The sequence below is a fragment of the Ahaetulla prasina genome, chromosome 10 (assembly GCF_028640845.1).
Source record: "Ahaetulla prasina isolate Xishuangbanna chromosome 10, ASM2864084v1, whole genome shotgun sequence".
Classification (NCBI taxonomy): domain Eukaryota; kingdom Metazoa; phylum Chordata; class Lepidosauria; order Squamata; family Colubridae; genus Ahaetulla; species Ahaetulla prasina.
The window spans coordinates 17,671,791-17,690,176 of NC_080548.1; the positions used below are offsets into that span (position 1 = coordinate 17,671,791).

Here is an 18,386-nt window from a genome sequence, read left to right on the forward strand (position 1 = left end):
AACTAGCTGACCATATCAGCCTGCTGAGCCTCCAGGCGCTGGTATCTCGCCTTGCACTCCCGCAGGTCTTCCCTCTGCTTGGGTAGGAGCTCCTACTCTTTGGAACGAACTTCCCCCTGGTTTACGACAATTGCCTGATCTTCGGACCTTTCGCCGTGAGCTGAAAACGCATCTATTCATTCAAGCGGGACTGGCTTAAAAATTTTATTTCATTTTAATTGGGGTTATTTATCAATTTTAGGGTTTTAAATTGATTGTTTTTAAATTTTGGCCATTAATGCATATGCTTGTTTTAAGTTTTGTTTTAATGTGTATATTGTGTGGTTTTATCATTTGGCTGTACACCGCCCTGAGTCCTTCGGGAGAAGGGCGGTATAAAAATCTAATAAAACTAAAACTAACTAAACTTGGAAAGCCTATGCTCGTAGTCCTCAGTGAGGTGCTTCTGCTGAGCTTCCTTCTTGGTCAGATCCAATTTGAACTGAGCCAGCTGTTCTGCCAACTCTTTCTCATGGTGGCGGCTTAGCTCCAGCAACTGCTTCCTGTTGGGGCCCTAAGGAGCCCGGGCAGGCAGGGGAGGAGTAGCGAGCAGAGGCTTGGCAAGGCGCCCCTTGACATGAGTGACATCGAGTTGGCCATGCCCACCCAGTCACATGACCACCTATCCACATATGGTCATTAGGCAGATTATATAAGTAGTCCATGGGATTTAAAATTATGAATTTAGTGGTCCCTGAGGTCCGAAAATTTGGTGACCCCTGGCCTAGTACACAATTTAGCCTGTGTCAATGTGAAGTGACCCCAGGGCACTCAAGCCCACTCTTCTACTCACTGTGGCTAGTCGTAAGGCTCTCATGGCTGCTGATTTTACTTCTCCTTTCTGGTACTCTCTATCAATTAAGTGTGACTGTCCAAGAAAGACACCCAAGAAAGAAAAAGATGAGCAAGGAATCCAGGAGGATGCGAGTGATGCATACATGAAAAGTATAATTGCATTTTATTCTGAAACCACAGTGGTTGTGTTCACACAGCATATTGAGCTCCTAGAAACAACAGGTGGTATACAGGTGGTCCTCGACTAAGAGCAGTTCACTTAGCGACCGTTCAAAGTCACTGGGGGAAAAAAAGTGATTTATGACCGTTTTTCACAGTTACGACCTTTGCAGCATTCCCCATGGTCAGGTGATCATGATTCAGACGCTTGGCAATTGCCTCATATTTATGACGGTTGCCGGTGTCCCAAAATCACACGATCGCCTTTTGCGACCTTCTGACCGTCAAAGCCAGTGGAGAAGCCAGATTCACTCAAGAACCGGGTTACTCGCTTATCAACTGCAGTGAGTCACTGTGACAACTGTGGCAAGAACAGTCGTAAAACGGGTCAAAAAGTCACTTAATGTCTCAGTTGACAACAAGAAATTTTGGGCTCAATTGAGTCGAGGATGACCTGTACTTGCTCCCCCCACAACATCGTCATTCAAGACCCAGGGTTGAAACCATACCTTCTCCAGGTTTATCAGAGTTGAGAGAACATCGCCAGTCTTTGCAAAAATGGTGTGGTTGGCAATCATCGTTTCTGAAATGTTTGCCCCACGGATGTTTCGTAGAACGATCTCCTGCTCGTGATCGACGTTGAATTTGAGGGACCTCACCTCCTGGACTATGCTGTGGAGATCAAAAGTCCAAAAATCAAGTAAACCTGGGGATGATTTCCATGAATTACATTGGCACCAAGTAATATGAACCCTGACCAGGGCTTTGACCACCATGAAAGCTGGAACGCCCACTAGTGGGCAGTAGGGACCAGGTTGACTACCATTGGGCTAGAGTATAGACCAGTGGTGTCAAACTCAAAGCCCGCGGGCCGGAACTGGCCTGCAGGATGTTTAGATTAGGCCCGCGAAGAAACAACAAAGGACTAGCCCGCGGTGCCTCTGCCAGTGAAAACAGAGCTCAGGAGAGCTGCGGGTGGAGGGTTGCAGGAAACCATCACAACCTAAAATGGAGCTTGGGTGGGCTGCAGGTGGCCACCCCGAGCTCCATTTTTGCTGGGTTGCAGGAGGCCGTCGCAGCTGAAAATGGAGCTCGGGAGTTAGTTTTCTCTGGCAGAGCCCTTGGGCCACCACAGGTGCCCCCAACAGAAGTGACGTCAAGCTGGCCATGCCCATCCTGGCCACGCCTACTCCGGCCCTCCGAGGTTAAACACAACCCTGATGTAGCCCTCAATGAAATCAAGTTTGACACCCCTGGTATAGACAATCTTATTCCTCTCCTATGACTCATTTCCTACGACCATCTAATTAACATCTCAGTTCCATTTCCGTTACAAGGAACAACTCTCATGTCAGTTGGACTCAACAGTGGGTGTGACAGAGCGTGTCCTCCTTATAATGTGAAGGGGTCTACAAAATAGATAGAACTTGGTTGACAGAAGTGAATCTTAACCAGAATGACTCTTGCTCAGTTAACTGGATGTTGTGGTCTGCCAGCGGTCTCCGGAGCTGGTAACAGAGTCGGACGGTGAGGAGGTTGGGGAGGAACATGGGCCAGTCCTGGAGTCTGGGGAAGGCTTGGACGAGGGCTCTGCATCAGAGGTAGAGAAAGGACCATCTGGGAGGAACGTGCTGCCTCCACAGCCTTCAGAGTTGGACCTCAGTGAGGCAGAGGAACAGAGGGAGCCTGTTCCCAGTGTGCACATGCGCAGAGCTGCCAGAAGGCAGGAACAGTTAAAACAAAAGGGACAACTCGGGAGTAAGACTTGGAGATGATTGGCCCCTCCCATAAGACTTAAAAGAGGAGCAAAGGCATGTGGGCCTTTGCAGGAAGCAATGTTGTTAATTCTGTTCAGTTTAAAGTCTGAAGCTCTGTTTGATTCTGGATTCCATGTGGTTTTGTCTTTGGCAGCGTGTCAAGGGAGATAAAGGTGGGTGATTATCCTAAAGGACATATCCCAAAGGACTTTTTACAACTATTTGGGACTCATCTGTGAATGAACTGAATTCACAGCAGTTGAAATAAAAGAGGTTTTTGGGACTACTCGTGTGTTTTACTGACTCAGGAAGCCTAGGTCAGAACACCAGAGTTCATGGCAAGAAGAACGCAGCAAGCTTGCTCAGCAGAATATACACATAGGGAGCTGGCCATGGTCCTGTTCTCTTTGGAGAAAGCTCAGGTGCTTGTTGAACTTCCCTGGGATTCCTCTTCCTCCACCCACTACATAAGAGAAGATTTATTCCCACTCATGCTGGCACAGGAGGCACATTGTGGGTCCTGTCAAAAAGGGAGACCCCAGCCTAGTCAAAAATTACAGACCAATCTCTTTATGCTATGTCACCTGCAAAGTCATGGAATCAATCATCAACCAATCCATTACCCTCCACCTAGAAACAAACAACCTACTCTCTAATAAACAATTTGGTTTCAGAAAAAAATTATCCTGTAATTTACAACTTCTTCACTGCAAAAACATTTGGACTACAAATCTTGATCAGGGCAAAGCAATAGATGCCATTTACATAGACTTCTGTAAAACCTTTGATTCAGTGGTGAAATCCAAATTTTTTTACTACTGGTTCTGTGGGCATGGCTTGGTGGGCTTGGTGTGGCTTGGTGGGTGTGGCTTGGTGGGTATGGCAGGGGAAGGGAACTGCAAAATCCCCATTCCCTCCCCACTCTGATGCCAGCCAGAGGTGGTATTTGCCGGTTCTCCAAACTACTCAAAATTTCTGCTACCAGTTCTCTAAACTGCTCAAAATTTTCATACCAGTTCTCCAGAACCTGTCAGAACCTGCTGCATTTCACCCCTGCTTTGATTCAGTGGTACATGACAAACTACTTCTAAAACTAAAATCCTATGGCATCTCCGGACCCCTCCGTAATTGGATAACCGTGTTCCTGTCAAACAAGACAACAAGTGATCAAAATAGGGAGCGCCCTATCAAATCCTGCACCTGTTAATAGCAGAGTCCCCCAAGGTAGCATTCTAGGACCAACACTCTTCATACCATAAATGACCTTTGTGATTATAAGTAACTGCGTTCTCTTCGCTGATGATATAAAACTATTTAACACCACCAACAATGCTGCTACCCTTCAAAAAGTCCTTGACTTTGTGTCAGAATGGTCAAAAAATTGGCAACTCCAAATCTCAACCAACAAATGCTCTGTCTTACACATTGGCAAAAGGAATCAGAACACAAAATACAAGCTGAGTGGACATGATCTTGTAGATGATCCTCACTCTGTGAAGGACCTTGGAGTACTCATATCAAATGATCTAAGTGCCAAAGCCCACTGTAACAACATCACCAAAAAGGCATTAAGGGTTAACCTAATCTTGCATAGCTTCTTCTCCGGTAATATTACACTATTACCTGTATTTGTTCTGAACATTCAAGGGAACTAAAATGCAAAATTTAAGGATTAAAAACCAATGTTAAATCTAGTTTAGTGAAATATGGGTTATCATCCTACACTTATTTTTCTGCCATTCCTTCCTTTCATGTACTAGGCAACAATGAAGGAAGGAAGGAAGGAAGGAAGGAAGGAAGGAAGGAAGGAAGGAAGGAAGGAAGGAAGGAAGGAAGGAAGGAAGGAAGGAAGGAAGGAAGGAAGGAAGGAATTTTAGATAGAAAAGGACATTAAGTGCCTAGTACAATTATATATATTTGGAAGTGATTATTACTGTTTTTTTTCCAATTCATATCCCAATTTCCTGCCCAGAAATGAGGCTAATGAGGGCTAATGGTAAAAATAGTAAATAAAATTAAATATAAAATCTGGATTAATATATAAACTAAACTCCGTGCTGTGATTAACTAAATATAATTACTGCATTCACAGGTCATGATTCCACCCAGATCTTGATGTAGCAATCAAATTGTGGTATGATTAAGCCGTAGGTAACTTGCTAACCAGCTATACTAGAATAGCCTCTGTTCCAAGGTGAAAAAAAGCCGAGGAACGGTAGGACTTACTTGTCCAGTTCATCCCTGATCATCTGATACTCCTTTAAGTTCTCGTGGATCGCTTCCAGGACGAGGCAGAGATCTTCACAAGTCGTCTCATTCAAGCCGCCCAAATTGCCAAGGCTGAGCAATTCCTGGTGGTGGACCATGGGTGTTGCCTGCATTACTTCCTTTATATGCACCGCTTCTGACTGGGATGCGGGGAAGTCATCATCGGTGCCATCCTGCTCAAAAATCCATATGATTAGGCAGCCCTCTCAACTCACTCAAATATCATAAGCGTCGAGGTTTGACGTTACAAGCTCACTTCAAATCCGGCGAAGCCTCCAAGGGAAGGGAAATTAGTTTTCAACTGCTGCTTCTCTTGATACGCAGTCATCGATTGCTCCAAGTTGGTCGTCACCACAGCCACCAGCAGATTCGCAAAGATGAAGGCCCCAAAGGTGATGAAGATAAAGAAGTAGAGGGCCCCACCTATCTCCAAGGCCAGGCCTTCAGTTCTGCCAAGGAAAGAAGAGATGCAGACATTAAAGGAGCCATTTGGCAGAGGCACTGCAGGCCGATCCTTCGCTGTTTCCAAGGCAACCCTGCAGGCCAGATTTAAGCACCATGCAAGCCAGAACAGGACTGCGAGCCTTGAGTGACATCCCTAGTTTAGTCTTCTGCTTAAGCAAGGAGTTGGACTAGAAGGCCTCTAAAGTCCCTTCCAACCCTATTATTCTATGTTCTAAATCCAGTTTAACTTTTCCAAGGACTGCGCAGCAGCTGCAAAGTGTAGTCATGTGATCCAGAAAAAGATGGATTAAAGAGCTGTGGAAGTAGCTGTGTGAGAATTTATTTCACATACCAATTGTGGCTCAATATAATCTTAGGTAAGGAAGTGCTAAGCCAGATATGAACACTGAGTCCTGTGGGGCAGTTTCAAGGGCTACTTGAGTCATGGTTAACTTCACTTTCACTTAGCCACTTTATCCTTGTGTTCATCTGGTTAGCATTGATATCTGAAGTGATGATTTCAACAAATGCTTCTGTTTCATTTGATCTTTCGACACAAGTGTTCCGAGTTGGGACCAAGATCTATTTTGTAATTCATTTCTCCAACCTGTAGGAGGTTGTCTAAGTAGGAATATATAGTTACAGAGCCCCCATTGTGTCATTAATGACCTCCACAAAAAGTGTCATAAAATCAAAACCTATCACACATGCCTTGACTTATGACTGCAACAATTTATGACCAGATCAATTACATGCATAAGAATGAGGACCACCTCTAATGTGTGAAAATATGATGATGATGATGATCACGATCATGATAGATAGAAAGAAAGAAAGAAAGAAAGAAAGAAAGAAAGAAAGAAAGAAGGAAAGAAAGAAGGAAGGAAGGAAGGAAGGAAGGAAGGAAGGATGAGAAGGAAGATAGAAGATAGATAGATAGATAGATAGATAGATAGACAGAGATAGATAGAGATAGATAGATAGAGATAGAGAGATAGAGATAGAGAGATAGAGATAGATAGATAGAGATAGATAGATAGATAGATAGATAGATAGATAGATAGAGATAGATAGATAGATATAGATAGATAGATAGATAGATAGATAGATATAGATAGATAGATAGATAGATACAGAGAGAGAGAGAGAGAGAGAGAGAGAGAGAGAGAGAGAGATAGATAGATAGATAGATAGATAGATAGATAGATAGATAGATAGATAGATAGATAGATAGATAGATGTAGAAAAATGTTTTACTCACTCAAAGTCATTATAAATATTAATCCATCCATCCTGGGTGATGCAGATGAAAAGAGAATACAGAGCCGTTCCCAGGTTCCCAAAATGCTTTGGAACAAGGGTGCCAAAGAGAGTCACTCCAAACACAGAGAAGACCTGCAAATATACACAGTGAGAATGGTGCAAAAATATCCATTTTCTGGGACACAGTTTCCCTCTTGAATTTGAAAATTTAGGCCCTCAGAGTTCTGGTGACATCTCCAAGTTTGACACAGAGAAGTCAAATGTTCCTGCACGGAGAATTCAAAACTATCTTTTTCTGATCATTTAAATAAAATAAAAAACATGGGGAAATAAAGAAACCAACCCATGAAGCTGAAGGAAATGGAATCGATAAGATCTTAGTTCAGAATAATAACAGAAAATAACAGAGTTGGAAGGGACCTTTGAGATCTTCTAATACAACCCCTGCTCAGGTAGGAAACCCTATACCATTTCAGAAAAAATATGTCTAATCCAGGGGTGAAATGCTCCCGGTTCGGACCAGATCGCCCGATCTAGTAGCGATGGCAGTAGGTGGTTTGGAGAATCGGTAGCAAAAATTTTTTCGGCCGAAAAAATGCTTTTAAAAGTAAAAAAAAAATCCTCTGATGATCGCAAGGCTCAGCTGGGATCGTCAGAGGCTTTTAAAAGCATTTTTTAAAACCTCTTCAGTTGAAGAGGTTGTAAAAAAATGCTTTTAAAAGTTAAAAAAAAAGTTGGCCACACCCACCCAGTCACATTACCCCCCAAGCCACGCCCACAGAACCTGTAGTAACAAATTTTACATTTCACCACTGGTCTAATCTCTTTTTAAAAACTTCCAGTGTTGGAGCATCCACAACTTCCGGAGACAAGTTGTTCCACTGATTAATTGTTCTAACTGTCAGGAAATTTCTCCTTAGCTCTAAATTGCTTCTCTCCTTGATTAGTTTCCATCCATTGCTTCTTGTCCTGCCTTCAGGTACTTTCAAGAATAGGTTGACTCCTTCTTCTTTAAGGCAACCCCTTAGATATTAAAACATTGCTATCATGCCACCCCTAGTCCTTCTTTTCATTATCAGTTCATTTCCAGACAAAAGAATTTAACGTAGGGTGCGGAGAGGAGATCTGAGGAAGGCATCTTACCAGCATGATGGCAAAAAGTAGGATCATGATATTTGCCATGTCAGGAATGGACTGCAGGATCACCTGTATCATCCGGGCCAAACCACTAACCAAGCTACACACCTGTATCAGCCTCATGACTCTGGAAAGAAAAATGGAAATGGTGTCAATGTACATTTATATAAAGTTGATAACTCCAAGGAATGTCTTGCCTTAAGTCATTCTTTCCCAATCCAATGCCCTCTGGATATTCTGGATTTCAACTCCCATTGTTACAGCAAGCACAACCAACGACCGTATTTCAGAAGCCAACCACCAAATTCAAACAGGTTACCAGGTCAACATTAGGGAAACACAGGCGCTAGTTTAAGAGAAAATGTGGCATTAATATTTCATCTAATCTGGGCTGCCCAATAGACCAGGGGTCTCCAACCTTGGCAACTTTAAGACTTGTGGACTTGCAGGAACTGGGTATGTCTAGTCTCAGACAATGTCGGCTGGCGACCCCCAGGGGGAGGGCCTTCTCTGTGGGGGCCCCAGCCCTCTGGAATGAACTACCTCCAACATTGCGCCAACTCTCTGACTTCCAAGCCTTCCGGCGTGAGCTGAAGACTTTTATTTCATCGAGCAGGACTAGCCTAATAGTTTTTAATAGTTTTAATTAGTTTTTAATGGGTTTTAGCAACTTTTTATATATCTCGGCCAATTTAAAATTAGTTTTTTAAAATTGTTCTTAACTTTTGTATTATTGTTTTTACTTGGCTGTAAACCGCCCTGAGTCCTTCAGGAGAAGGGCGGTATAAAAGTTGAAATAATAAATGAATGAATGAATGAATGAATGAATGAATGAATGAATGAATGAATGAAAAGAAGGACTAGGGGAGACATGATAGCAGTGTTCCAATATCTCAGGGGCTGCCACAAAGAAGAGGGAGTCAAGCTATTCTCCAAAGCACCTGAAGGCAGGACAAGAAGCAATGGGTGGAAACTAATCAAGGAGAGAAGCAACTTAGAACTAAGGAGAAATTTCCTGACAGTTAGAACAATCAATAAGTGGAACAACTTGCCTGCAGAAGTTGTGAATGCTCCAACACTGGAAATTTTTAAGAAAATGTTGGATAGCCATTTGTCTGAGATGGTGTAGGGTTTCCTGCCTGGGCAGGGGGTTGGACTAGAAGACCTCCAAGGTCCCTTCCAACTCTGTTGTTATGTTATGTTATGTTATGTTATGTTATGTTATGTTATGTTATGTTATGTTTTATGTTATGTTATGTTATGTTATGTTATGTTATGTTATGTTATGTTATGTTATGTTATGTTATGTTATGTTATGTTATGTTATGTTATGTTATGTTATGTTATGTTATGTTATGTTATGTTATGTTATGTTATGTTATGTTATGTTATGTTATGTTATGACTTCAACTCCCAGAATTCCTCAACTAGTTTTACTCTGGAAGCTGAAGTCCACAAGTCTTAAAGTTGCCAAGGTTGGAGACCCCTGCAATAGACCCTTCACTGAAATTCGCACTCTCACATACTGTATTATACTGTACAGCAGGAACTGGAAGTTGACAAAATCTTAATTATAAGGAGTTCTTGACTCACTGCCACAACTGACCCCCCAAATTTCTGTTATTAAGTGAGACACTTAAGTGAGTTGCCCCATTGTACGACCTTTCTTGACGCAGGTGTTAAGTGAATCACTGCAGTTGATAAATTAGTAATCCGGTTGTTAAGTGAATTTGGCTTGCCCATGGTCTTTGCTTGTCAGAAGGTGGCAAAAGGTGATCACATGACCTTGGGACACAACAATGGTCATAATTATGAAGCAGTGGCCAAGCATCTGAATTTTGATCACATGATCATGGGGATGCTGCAAAGGTCATAACTGTGAAAAATGGTCCTAAGTCATTTTTTTCAGTGCCGTTGTAACTTTGAACGGTCACTAAGTGAACTATTGTAAATCGAGGACTACCTGTAAATGTTTTGGAACAGGAAAACTATCTTAGATCAGATTGTTGGTCCATCTAGTGCAGGGTTCTGCAAACTTGGCTCTTTTTAAGACTTGTGGACTTCAACTCCAAGCCAAGCAAAGCTGGCTGAGGAACTCTGGGAGTTGAAGTCCACAAGTCTTAAAAGAGCCAAGTTTGCAGAACCCTGATCTAGTGGAACTATGTGGTACTTTTAATCTCGTGTCCCAATCTTGTCACACTCAGCATAGAAGAGTGGCAATTAGCCCTTGTTTATTATTTACCTGTTGTATTAAAACATTTGCAGGGTCATATGAAAAAGAAATACAATATTTAATTATTCACATAGTTAAAGCAGCACGAATAGTTTACGCACAGAACTGGAAAAATAACAATATACCATCAGAAGACAATGTAATTTAGAAAAATTCATGAAATGTGCAGAAATGGATAAGCTTATGAAGGAGATAGAAGAAAAAGAGGAAACAGAATATTACCTAGTCTGGGAGAGATGGTATAAATGGTTGGAGGAAAAGGGGAACAAAATTGTGGAAAGGAAATTGGGTACACGTGTATAAAATAATCAGAATAATATAATATATTATAGTGATATATATATGATATATTAGAAATATATGTATAAAAGATACATTAGGATAAGCAAAAGAAAATGTATGTATTGATCACCGACGCAAAACTCTTGAAAAGAAGAAAGTGTTAATATTTCTTTTTTTAAAAAACTGTTTAATAAAAATTATTTAAAAAAAAAACATTTGCAGGAGTTTGTAGCTTCTTGACAAAGTTTAGCTTCTAGAATCGAGACCAGTGATGGCTAACCTTTTTGCCATCACGTGCCAGGAGGCGGGGGGGCAGGGGGGGTGCGCGCATGCCCACGCCCTAAATTAGTTTCCACCCATTGCTTCTTGTCCTACCCTCAGGTGCTTTGGAGAAGAGTTCGACTCCCCCTTCTTTGTGGCAACTCCTGAGATATTGGAACACTGCTATCATCTCTCCCCTAGTCCTTCTTTTCATCAGACTAGACATACCGAGTTCCTGCAACCGTTCTTCATATGTTTTAGCCTCCAGTCCCCTAATCATCTTTGTTGCTCTTCTCTGCACTCTTTCTAGAGTCTCAATATCTTTTTTACATCGTGACATTTAAAGACACTATTTGTCTTCATGTCTATCCTTGTGAATTTCCCAGATATATTGAGTTGGCCATTGGATGACACAGAACAAGGACTAAACCAATCATTGGCCTCATCCAGTAGAGATCATCTTACCTTTTTATTTTAGGTCCTTACCTGACCATTCGAAAAAGTGTCTCATTCTCCAATGCAGGAATGATCAAACCAATGCATAGGTACAACACAATAGAAAAGTTGATGATATTCCAGCCATCCTGTTTAGGGGAGAGAACAAGTCCTTGAGAGACAAGGAAGTGAAGATTAGGTACTGTGTTTCCCCAAAAATAAGACATCCCCTGATAGTAAGCCCAATCGGGCTTTTGAGCGCATGCACTAAAAAAGCCCTTCCAAAATAAGCCCTCCCCAAAAATAAGCCCTCCCCCCCAAAATGTTTAAACACATATGCAGCTGGTCCCAGCCATTTCCTCTGGTTAGGGCTAGGGAGACAAAGCTGGAAATCAGGTAAGACGGCAAGAGGAGCCCTGTCTTCCTCCACATGCCGCAAAATAATAAGACTTCCCCAAAAATAAGGCCAAGTGCTTATTTCAGGGTTCAAAAAAATATAAGACAAGCTCTTATTTTCAGGGAAACACTGTATATGGAAGGATGAAGCTTCTCCAAATTCTTTAGTTGGGGAGTAAGGCAAATTTAGGAATTTCAGATCCAAATTAGAAGGAAAGCAGAAGTAATCCAACATCAGGGATCTAGACAGAACTTCCTGAGAAGACCTCAGGGAGTTGATCCATTCCGTGCTTATCCCCAGGAGGCTAGTAAATATGGAGAATTTTCTTTCTCTGCACTGAGACTCCACACATCAGTCATATGTGGGTTACACCACAGCAACCATATATGCCATCAGCACAATTTTCAACAAGGGAGAGGGACATTACAAGTAGTCCTCAACTTACAGTCATTGTTTAGTGACCATTACAATGGCGTTAACAAAAAGGGGCTTAGGACTATTTTTCAGTCTTACATCCGTTGCAGCATCCCCATGGTCACATGATCAAAATGCAGAATATCAATAGCACTTAGACTTATATACCGCTTTATAGTGCTTTACAGCCCTCTCTAAGTGGTTTTACAGCCTATTGCCCCCCAACAATCTGGGTCCTCATTTTACCCACCTTGGAAGGCTAGGAGGCTGAGTCAACTTTGAGCCTGGTGAGATCTGAACGGCCAAATTGCAGGCAGCTGGTAGTCAGCAGAAGTAGCCTGCAGTACTGCACTCTAACCACTGTGCCACCGAGGCTCAGAAGCTTGGCAACTGACCCTTATTTATGGCGGTTGCAGTATCCAGGGGTCATGTGATCCCCTTCTGAGATCTTCTGACAAGCTGTCGTGTCCCACTCCTCCGCTGACGGCCGGGTCAGGGAAATCCGAATCAGGCTTGCCTCTGCAGCTCTGCCCAAAGTCCTAGCAAAGTCCTCAGAGCAGGCAGGAGACCAGTAAGTGACTTCAGCAAGATAAGTTCGACTTTGCCTGACTCAGAGACTGCCAGAAAGCAGATCCTTTATATAGGCCATGGGGTGTGGCTCCATGACTCAGCACTCATTAAGGCCTGTCCCTCCCTTCCTTCTGTTGCCTCCGCCTATCCAATCTTCTGATGCGAGGGTCACTCCAATCAGCTGTTGTTGGAAGTAAACTTTCCTCAGGCTCACATGCTGTGGAGGAGGGGGAGGGGTCTAGTTGCTCCGTTTGCCTGGGCATGGAGCCAGGGCTGGGGCCGGGGGATGCTCCCTCCTCTGCAGCCTGCTTGGGCATGGAGCCAGGGCTGGGACCGGGAGGTGCCCCCTCCCCTGCAGCTTGTCTGGGCATGGAGCCAGGACTGGGGTCGGGAGGCATACATTCCTCCGTGCAGATAAGCAGACCCCGGCTGCGGTGAGAGCGGACAAGACACAACACAAGCAGAGTCAATGGCGAAACCAGTTTCACTTAACAACCGTGTCTCTAGCTTACCAACTGCAATGTTTCACTTAGCAACTGTAGCAAGGCAAGTCATACAACGGGGCAAAACTGGATGAACGTATGTTTCCCTTAGCAACAGTAAGGTTGGGCTCCATTTTGGTCGTAAGTCAAAGACTACCTGTACGTATCTGTTTGCACCAAGTTTCAATGCCTGAATGAAGTTTCTTTGGACCAAAATTTTAAGACACAACAACACTTGGCCCACTCACCTTCCAGTACAAAGCGAATCCATAGTACCAGTTGAGGATGACCTCACAGATCAGGAAAGACAACACAATCGTATCAATGGCATTGAATAAGCCAAAGTATTTCTATGCAAGGAAAAAAATAGCAAAAAGAGATTTGCATGCCAACATTTTTTCCCCTTAAAGTTCTCATACTTGGCCTTTAATGCTTAGGTATTGGCCTCTTTTGCATGATAATGCTTACCTCTGCATGCATGCTAATGAGTCCAGGAAAGAACAGTGAGCCGATTACTTATTTAATTGCTAAATTTATTATTTATTATTATGCCTCCCATCTTGCCATCAGGCTACTCTGGGCAAGGGTTTAGGACAGAGATCTTCAAACTTGGCAGTGTTGTGTCCTCCTTGCCTCTGTCTGAACGATGGCTTCATTAGCCGGCTCTTATCAGCTCTGGCAGCAAAAGAATCAGCGTCTGCCAAGAGCCCTCAATAGCTGCCAAGACTCTGGTGAGTCACAACCTTCAGCTCTAGTCAATCCGTGGATTTGCCTGATGCAAAGAGACACACCAGCTCTTGCTGCCTTTTATATTCTGTGGGGTGTGGCTCCATGACTCAGCACTTCCCAGGCCTGCCCTTCCCCTGTTTCTGTCATTCCCTTCTCTCCTGCCTACGAAACCTGGGATTGAGCCAAGCCTGATTGCTGTCAGCTGGGTCTGCAGGCGTGGCCTGGGGGTGGAAAGAGTCAGGAGAAGGAGGCCTCGTTATCTCTTTCACTTGGCCTGCTTCTGGCTCCTGGAGCTGATCCAGGGAGGCCGGTGCTTCCGAGGTAAGTCCTGACGGCCCTTCTCCCTCACTGCCCAGATCACTTTCTGGCAGCAGGCCCGGCTCTGAGTCACTTTCTGGCAGCTGGCCTGGCTCCAAGGCACTTTCGGGCATGGGGACAGGTTCGGGGGCGGGAGCCACAACAGGCAGCTTTAAGACTTGTGGACTTCAACTCCCAGAATTCTCCAGCCAGCTATGAGAATTCTGGGAGTTGAAGTCCACAAGTCTTAAAGCTGCCAAGTTTGTGGACCCCTGGTTTAGGATAATTCAGCATGGCCAGCTCAGCCCAGCCTGATCACCACTACCAAGTCGCTCCACACGACCAACTCACCACAGGGAAAACTCGCCATGGGTAGCCGAAGGGAGAGCCAGGTTGCCAGGTGAGTGAGCAGGTGGGCAGAACACAGAGTGGCAATGGCGGCGGCTAGGGCCTACCTATTTTCACACCCACTGCCACTGCCATGTTGAGCTCTGGGCTGCCTGTGGCAGCCATGACAATAACAGCCAAGAGCAGAAATTCTTTTGAGAGCCTCCCTTGGCTCACTGATTGTACTGAAGCATAATGCCAAATGGACCCATCGTGTGTATGAGTAGCCCTCAACTTACAACCAGTTGTTTAAGTGATCATTTGAAGTCAATCAGTGGAACAACTTGCCTCCAGAAGCTGTAAATGCTTCAACACTTCAAGTTATTAAGAAGAGACTGGACAATCATTTGTCTGAAATGGTGTAGGGTTTCCTGCCTAAGCAGGGGGTTGGACTAGAAGACCTCCAAGGTCCCTTCCAACTCAAGTCAACTCTCCTCTCCTCTCCTCTCCTCTCCTCTCCTCTCTTCTCTTCTCTATTGGTGGGTTGTCCCCATGGCCAGATGGAGTTGTCCTGCGATAACTTGGCAGTGCTGGCATAACTGTTCTAATCTCTACCCTCAAAATGACACTATAAAGCACTGCACACCAGAACAAATAAACACAAGAACAGTTTTTCCCCAAACACCATCACTCTGCTAAACAAATAATTTCAAACTCGCAGCGCTGAGTGCAGGGGTGAAATCCAGCAAGCTTTTCTGACAGGTTCTAGAGAACCAGTAGTGGAAATTGTATTTCGGAGAACTGGCAAATACCACCTCTGGCTGGCCCCAGAGTGGGGTGGGAATAGAGATTTTGCAGTATCCTTCCCCTGGAGTGGGGTGGGAATGGAGATTTTACGGTATCCTTCCCTTGCCACGGCCACCAAGCCACGCCCACAGAACCGGTAGGGGAAAATTTTAGTTGTCACCATTGGCTGAGTGTGATCTTTTGCTATCTAATTTCTGTATCATTCATGGCCCCCCAAAATGAGGCTGGGGGAGGAGGGCTGTTTATTCAGCCCAGGGATCATCAGAAGACCCAGGGCATTCCCCGGAGAAACACGGGGTCTTCTCCCACCCCCACATTTTAGCAGGAAGCAGTTCTCCTGCCAGGCACGGTATACCAACGTCTTCTAGCACTGGCTCCGTTCGGAGAGCAATGACGATGGCGTTGCCAATTACAACGGTCGCTAACAGAATCTTGAAAGCGGAATGGTGCAGGAACCTGCCCATGCAGGTTTTTGAGATAAATTCTTCCACGTCCCAGTCATCCTGTTGAAGAAAGAGTGGTGGGGTTCTCCGATTATTATTTATTTCGCATACGATGAAAACACAACATAAAAGAACTAAATATCTGTACACAGTCCATGTAATTATAAGCAAACTGGGGGGTATGCCCAAGGATGGGTTTCAAAATTTTTAGCAAGAGCTTCTCTGCCCGGTTGCTGGGTGGGCGTGGCCTTGGTGGGCGTGGCCTAGTCAACCTCCTACATCATGGAGGAGGGGAGGGCATTTTTGCCCTCCCTGGACTCCGGAGGCTTTCCTTGAGCCTCGGGGTGGGGGGGACAAAAACGGCCTCCCCAGGCTCTGGAGGCCCTCTGGAGGCTGGAAACGGGGCCATTTCTAGCCTTCCCAAACTTTTGGTAGGCCCGTTTTTCGCCCTACCTGAGCCTCCATGCGCCCCCTGCACTTACCTTCATCCAAAACGGGCAGCATTGGGGGCTCCTGGGAGGGATGGAATGGGATGGGTGGGGCGGGGCCAGCCAGGAGTGGGATTTGGGGGTTCTCCAAACTGCACAGAATCTTAGCCTGGGCTCCTTAGGGCCTCAACAGGAAGCAGTTCCTGGAGCTAAGCAGCCACCATGAGAAAGAGTTGGCAAAACAGCTGACTCAGTTCAAATTGGATCTGACCGAGAAGGAGGCTCAGCAGAAGCACCTCACTGAGGACTAGGAGCATAGCTTTCCAAGCAGAGGGAAGACCTGCAGGAATGCAAGGCCAGGTACAGGCACCTGGAGGCTCAGGGGGCTGAGATGGTCAGTCAATTCCAGGCCATGGGGCAGTCCCATTGGAACAAGATCCCCCGGCTCTTCGCCACCACAAGCACTTCCCTCCAGCCTTCGCCCAAAGACCCGCACCAGGAGGCCAAAGCAGACCCCAAGTCGGAATTTCTGCCCCCCCCTCCAGCCCACACAAAAAGACCCCGGAGGAGGAGATTCTCTGCAGCAACACAAGCGTTCATTGCACATATCTGACCAAGGGGGCATAGTTTGAGGACCCCTGATTTAGTGTAATATAAAAAATGCAAATAATTTTTCTGCGGACCACCAAAATTTTCTCGCGGACCACCAGTGGTCCACGGACCATCAGTTGGTGACCGCTGGCCTGGGTGAAAGCTACCCTCCTGAGCCCCTGCAGAAAACAGACCCCTTTAGTCTTAGTGTCACTTGTCTCTTTTCTCCCTCTGCAATTTCCCCATGTTGGTTTTCCATTACCGTGAATCCCTTTCCCAAATCCTGTTTTCATCACCAAGAAAGAAGGTGTGGTGTCTCGCTCACTTTCCCCGCAGCAGGGTCCATCTGATCTCCTGCCGAACGCTGAGGAATGTCCTGGCATGCCTCCAGGCCCCAGCCCTGGCACCATGCCCAGACAGGCCGAGCAAGACGAAGGGCCTGACGTGCCTCCAGCCCCCAGCCCTGGCTCCATGCCCAGGCACACGGAGCAACTAGACCCCACAGCATGTGAGCCTGAGGTATGTGAATTGCCAACAGCTGGAGCCTGGAGAGATCCTTGCTTCAGGAGAATTGATAGGCGGCGTCAGCAAAAGGAAGGGAGGGGCAGGCCTGGATAAGTGCTGAGTCATGGAGCCACACCCCATGGCCTATATAAAGGATCTGCTTTCTGGCATTCTCTGAGTCAGGCAAAGTCTACCTTTTGCTGAAGTCACTTCCTGGTCTCCTGCCTGCCTTGAGAACTTTGCTAGGACTTTGGCAGAGCTGCAGAGGCACGCCTGATACGGACTTCTCCGACCCGGCCGTCAGCGGAGGAGTGGGACACGACAGAAGGTGAAGAGAGCCCTTCTGTCAAAGCCACAGGGGAAAAGCAGCATACCTGTGCCCGGGTGATTTCTTTGTAGCTAATCAGAGGTGTTTCAAATTCAGTAAGGGAACTCTTCCGATAATACTGATCGCTGGCCTGTGGAAAAGGAAACATCCACTGTTATCTGTCCACATGCTGCAGCACATTCTAAAAATTAGAGGTGCAGTGATGGGGAGGGTGGAAATTTGGACCATTATTTCTTGGGATCAGTCGCTAAATATCTTAAAGCGAGCTAGTTTGGTCTAGTGCAGGAGTGTCAAATTCAAGGCCCAGGGGCCAGATACGGCCCACGGGCTGCTTAGATCTGGCCTGCGGAGCCATACTAGAAACACGCAAAGGACCGGCCCACAGTGCCTCTGCCAGCAAAAATAGAGCTTGGGAGGACCTTGCTCAGACTGTGCCCAATTTCAGCCACGACGGCCTCCTATAACCCCCTGCCAGTGAAAACGGAGCCTGGGGAAGTCATATGCGGCCTCCCCAAGCTCCATTTTTTTTTTTTGGCAGAGCACTGCAGGAGGCCATTGTGGCCTAAAACAGAGCCTTGATGGTTGACGTCGAGCTGGCCATGCCCACCCTGGCCACGCCTTCCGGGCACATACATACTCGCCCCCCCCCCCGGTCAAACACAACCCTGATGCTGCTCTCAATTAAATCAAGCTTGACACCCCTGGTCTAGTGGTGCCAGGCTAGAAATCAGGTGCCCTTGAGTTCTAGTTCTATACTAGACAACATAGCATCAACAGTAGAAACCTTCAAATTTCTAGGTTCTACCATATCGCAAGATCTAAAACGGTCATCTAACATCAAAAACATCATCAAAAAAGCACAACAAAGAATGTTCTTTCTGCGCCAACTCAGAAAGCTCAAACTGCCCAAGGAGCTGCTGATCCAATTCTACAGAGGAATTATTGAGTCTGTCATCTGCACCTCTAGAACTGCCTGGTTTGGTTCTGCAACCCAAC

At 45.4% G+C, this 18,386-nt stretch overlaps 1 protein-coding gene across 1 annotated transcript in view; it reads right to left on the reverse strand.

The window, feature by feature from the left end:
• CATSPER4 (cation channel sperm associated 4) overlaps positions 1-17,745 on the reverse strand; it is a 38,403-nt gene extending 20,658 nt beyond the window's left edge. Inside the window, exons 1-11 of the mRNA XM_058195920.1 lie at positions 17,716-17,745; positions 17,437-17,520; positions 15,456-15,599; positions 13,185-13,286; positions 11,125-11,222; positions 7,869-7,989; positions 6,724-6,857; positions 5,275-5,467; positions 4,977-5,191; positions 1,503-1,665; positions 833-907 (exon numbers count right to left, since the gene is read on the reverse strand). Coding sequence (XP_058051903.1) covers positions 833-907; positions 1,503-1,665; positions 4,977-5,191; positions 5,275-5,467; positions 6,724-6,857; positions 7,869-7,989; positions 11,125-11,222; positions 13,185-13,286; positions 15,456-15,599; positions 17,437-17,520; positions 17,716-17,745 — 1,359 coding nt within the window. The remainder of the gene's footprint in view (positions 1-832; positions 908-1,502; positions 1,666-4,976; positions 5,192-5,274; positions 5,468-6,723; positions 6,858-7,868; positions 7,990-11,124; positions 11,223-13,184; positions 13,287-15,455; positions 15,600-17,436; positions 17,521-17,715) is intronic.
• Between the last annotated feature and the right edge of the window lie 641 nt (positions 17,746-18,386).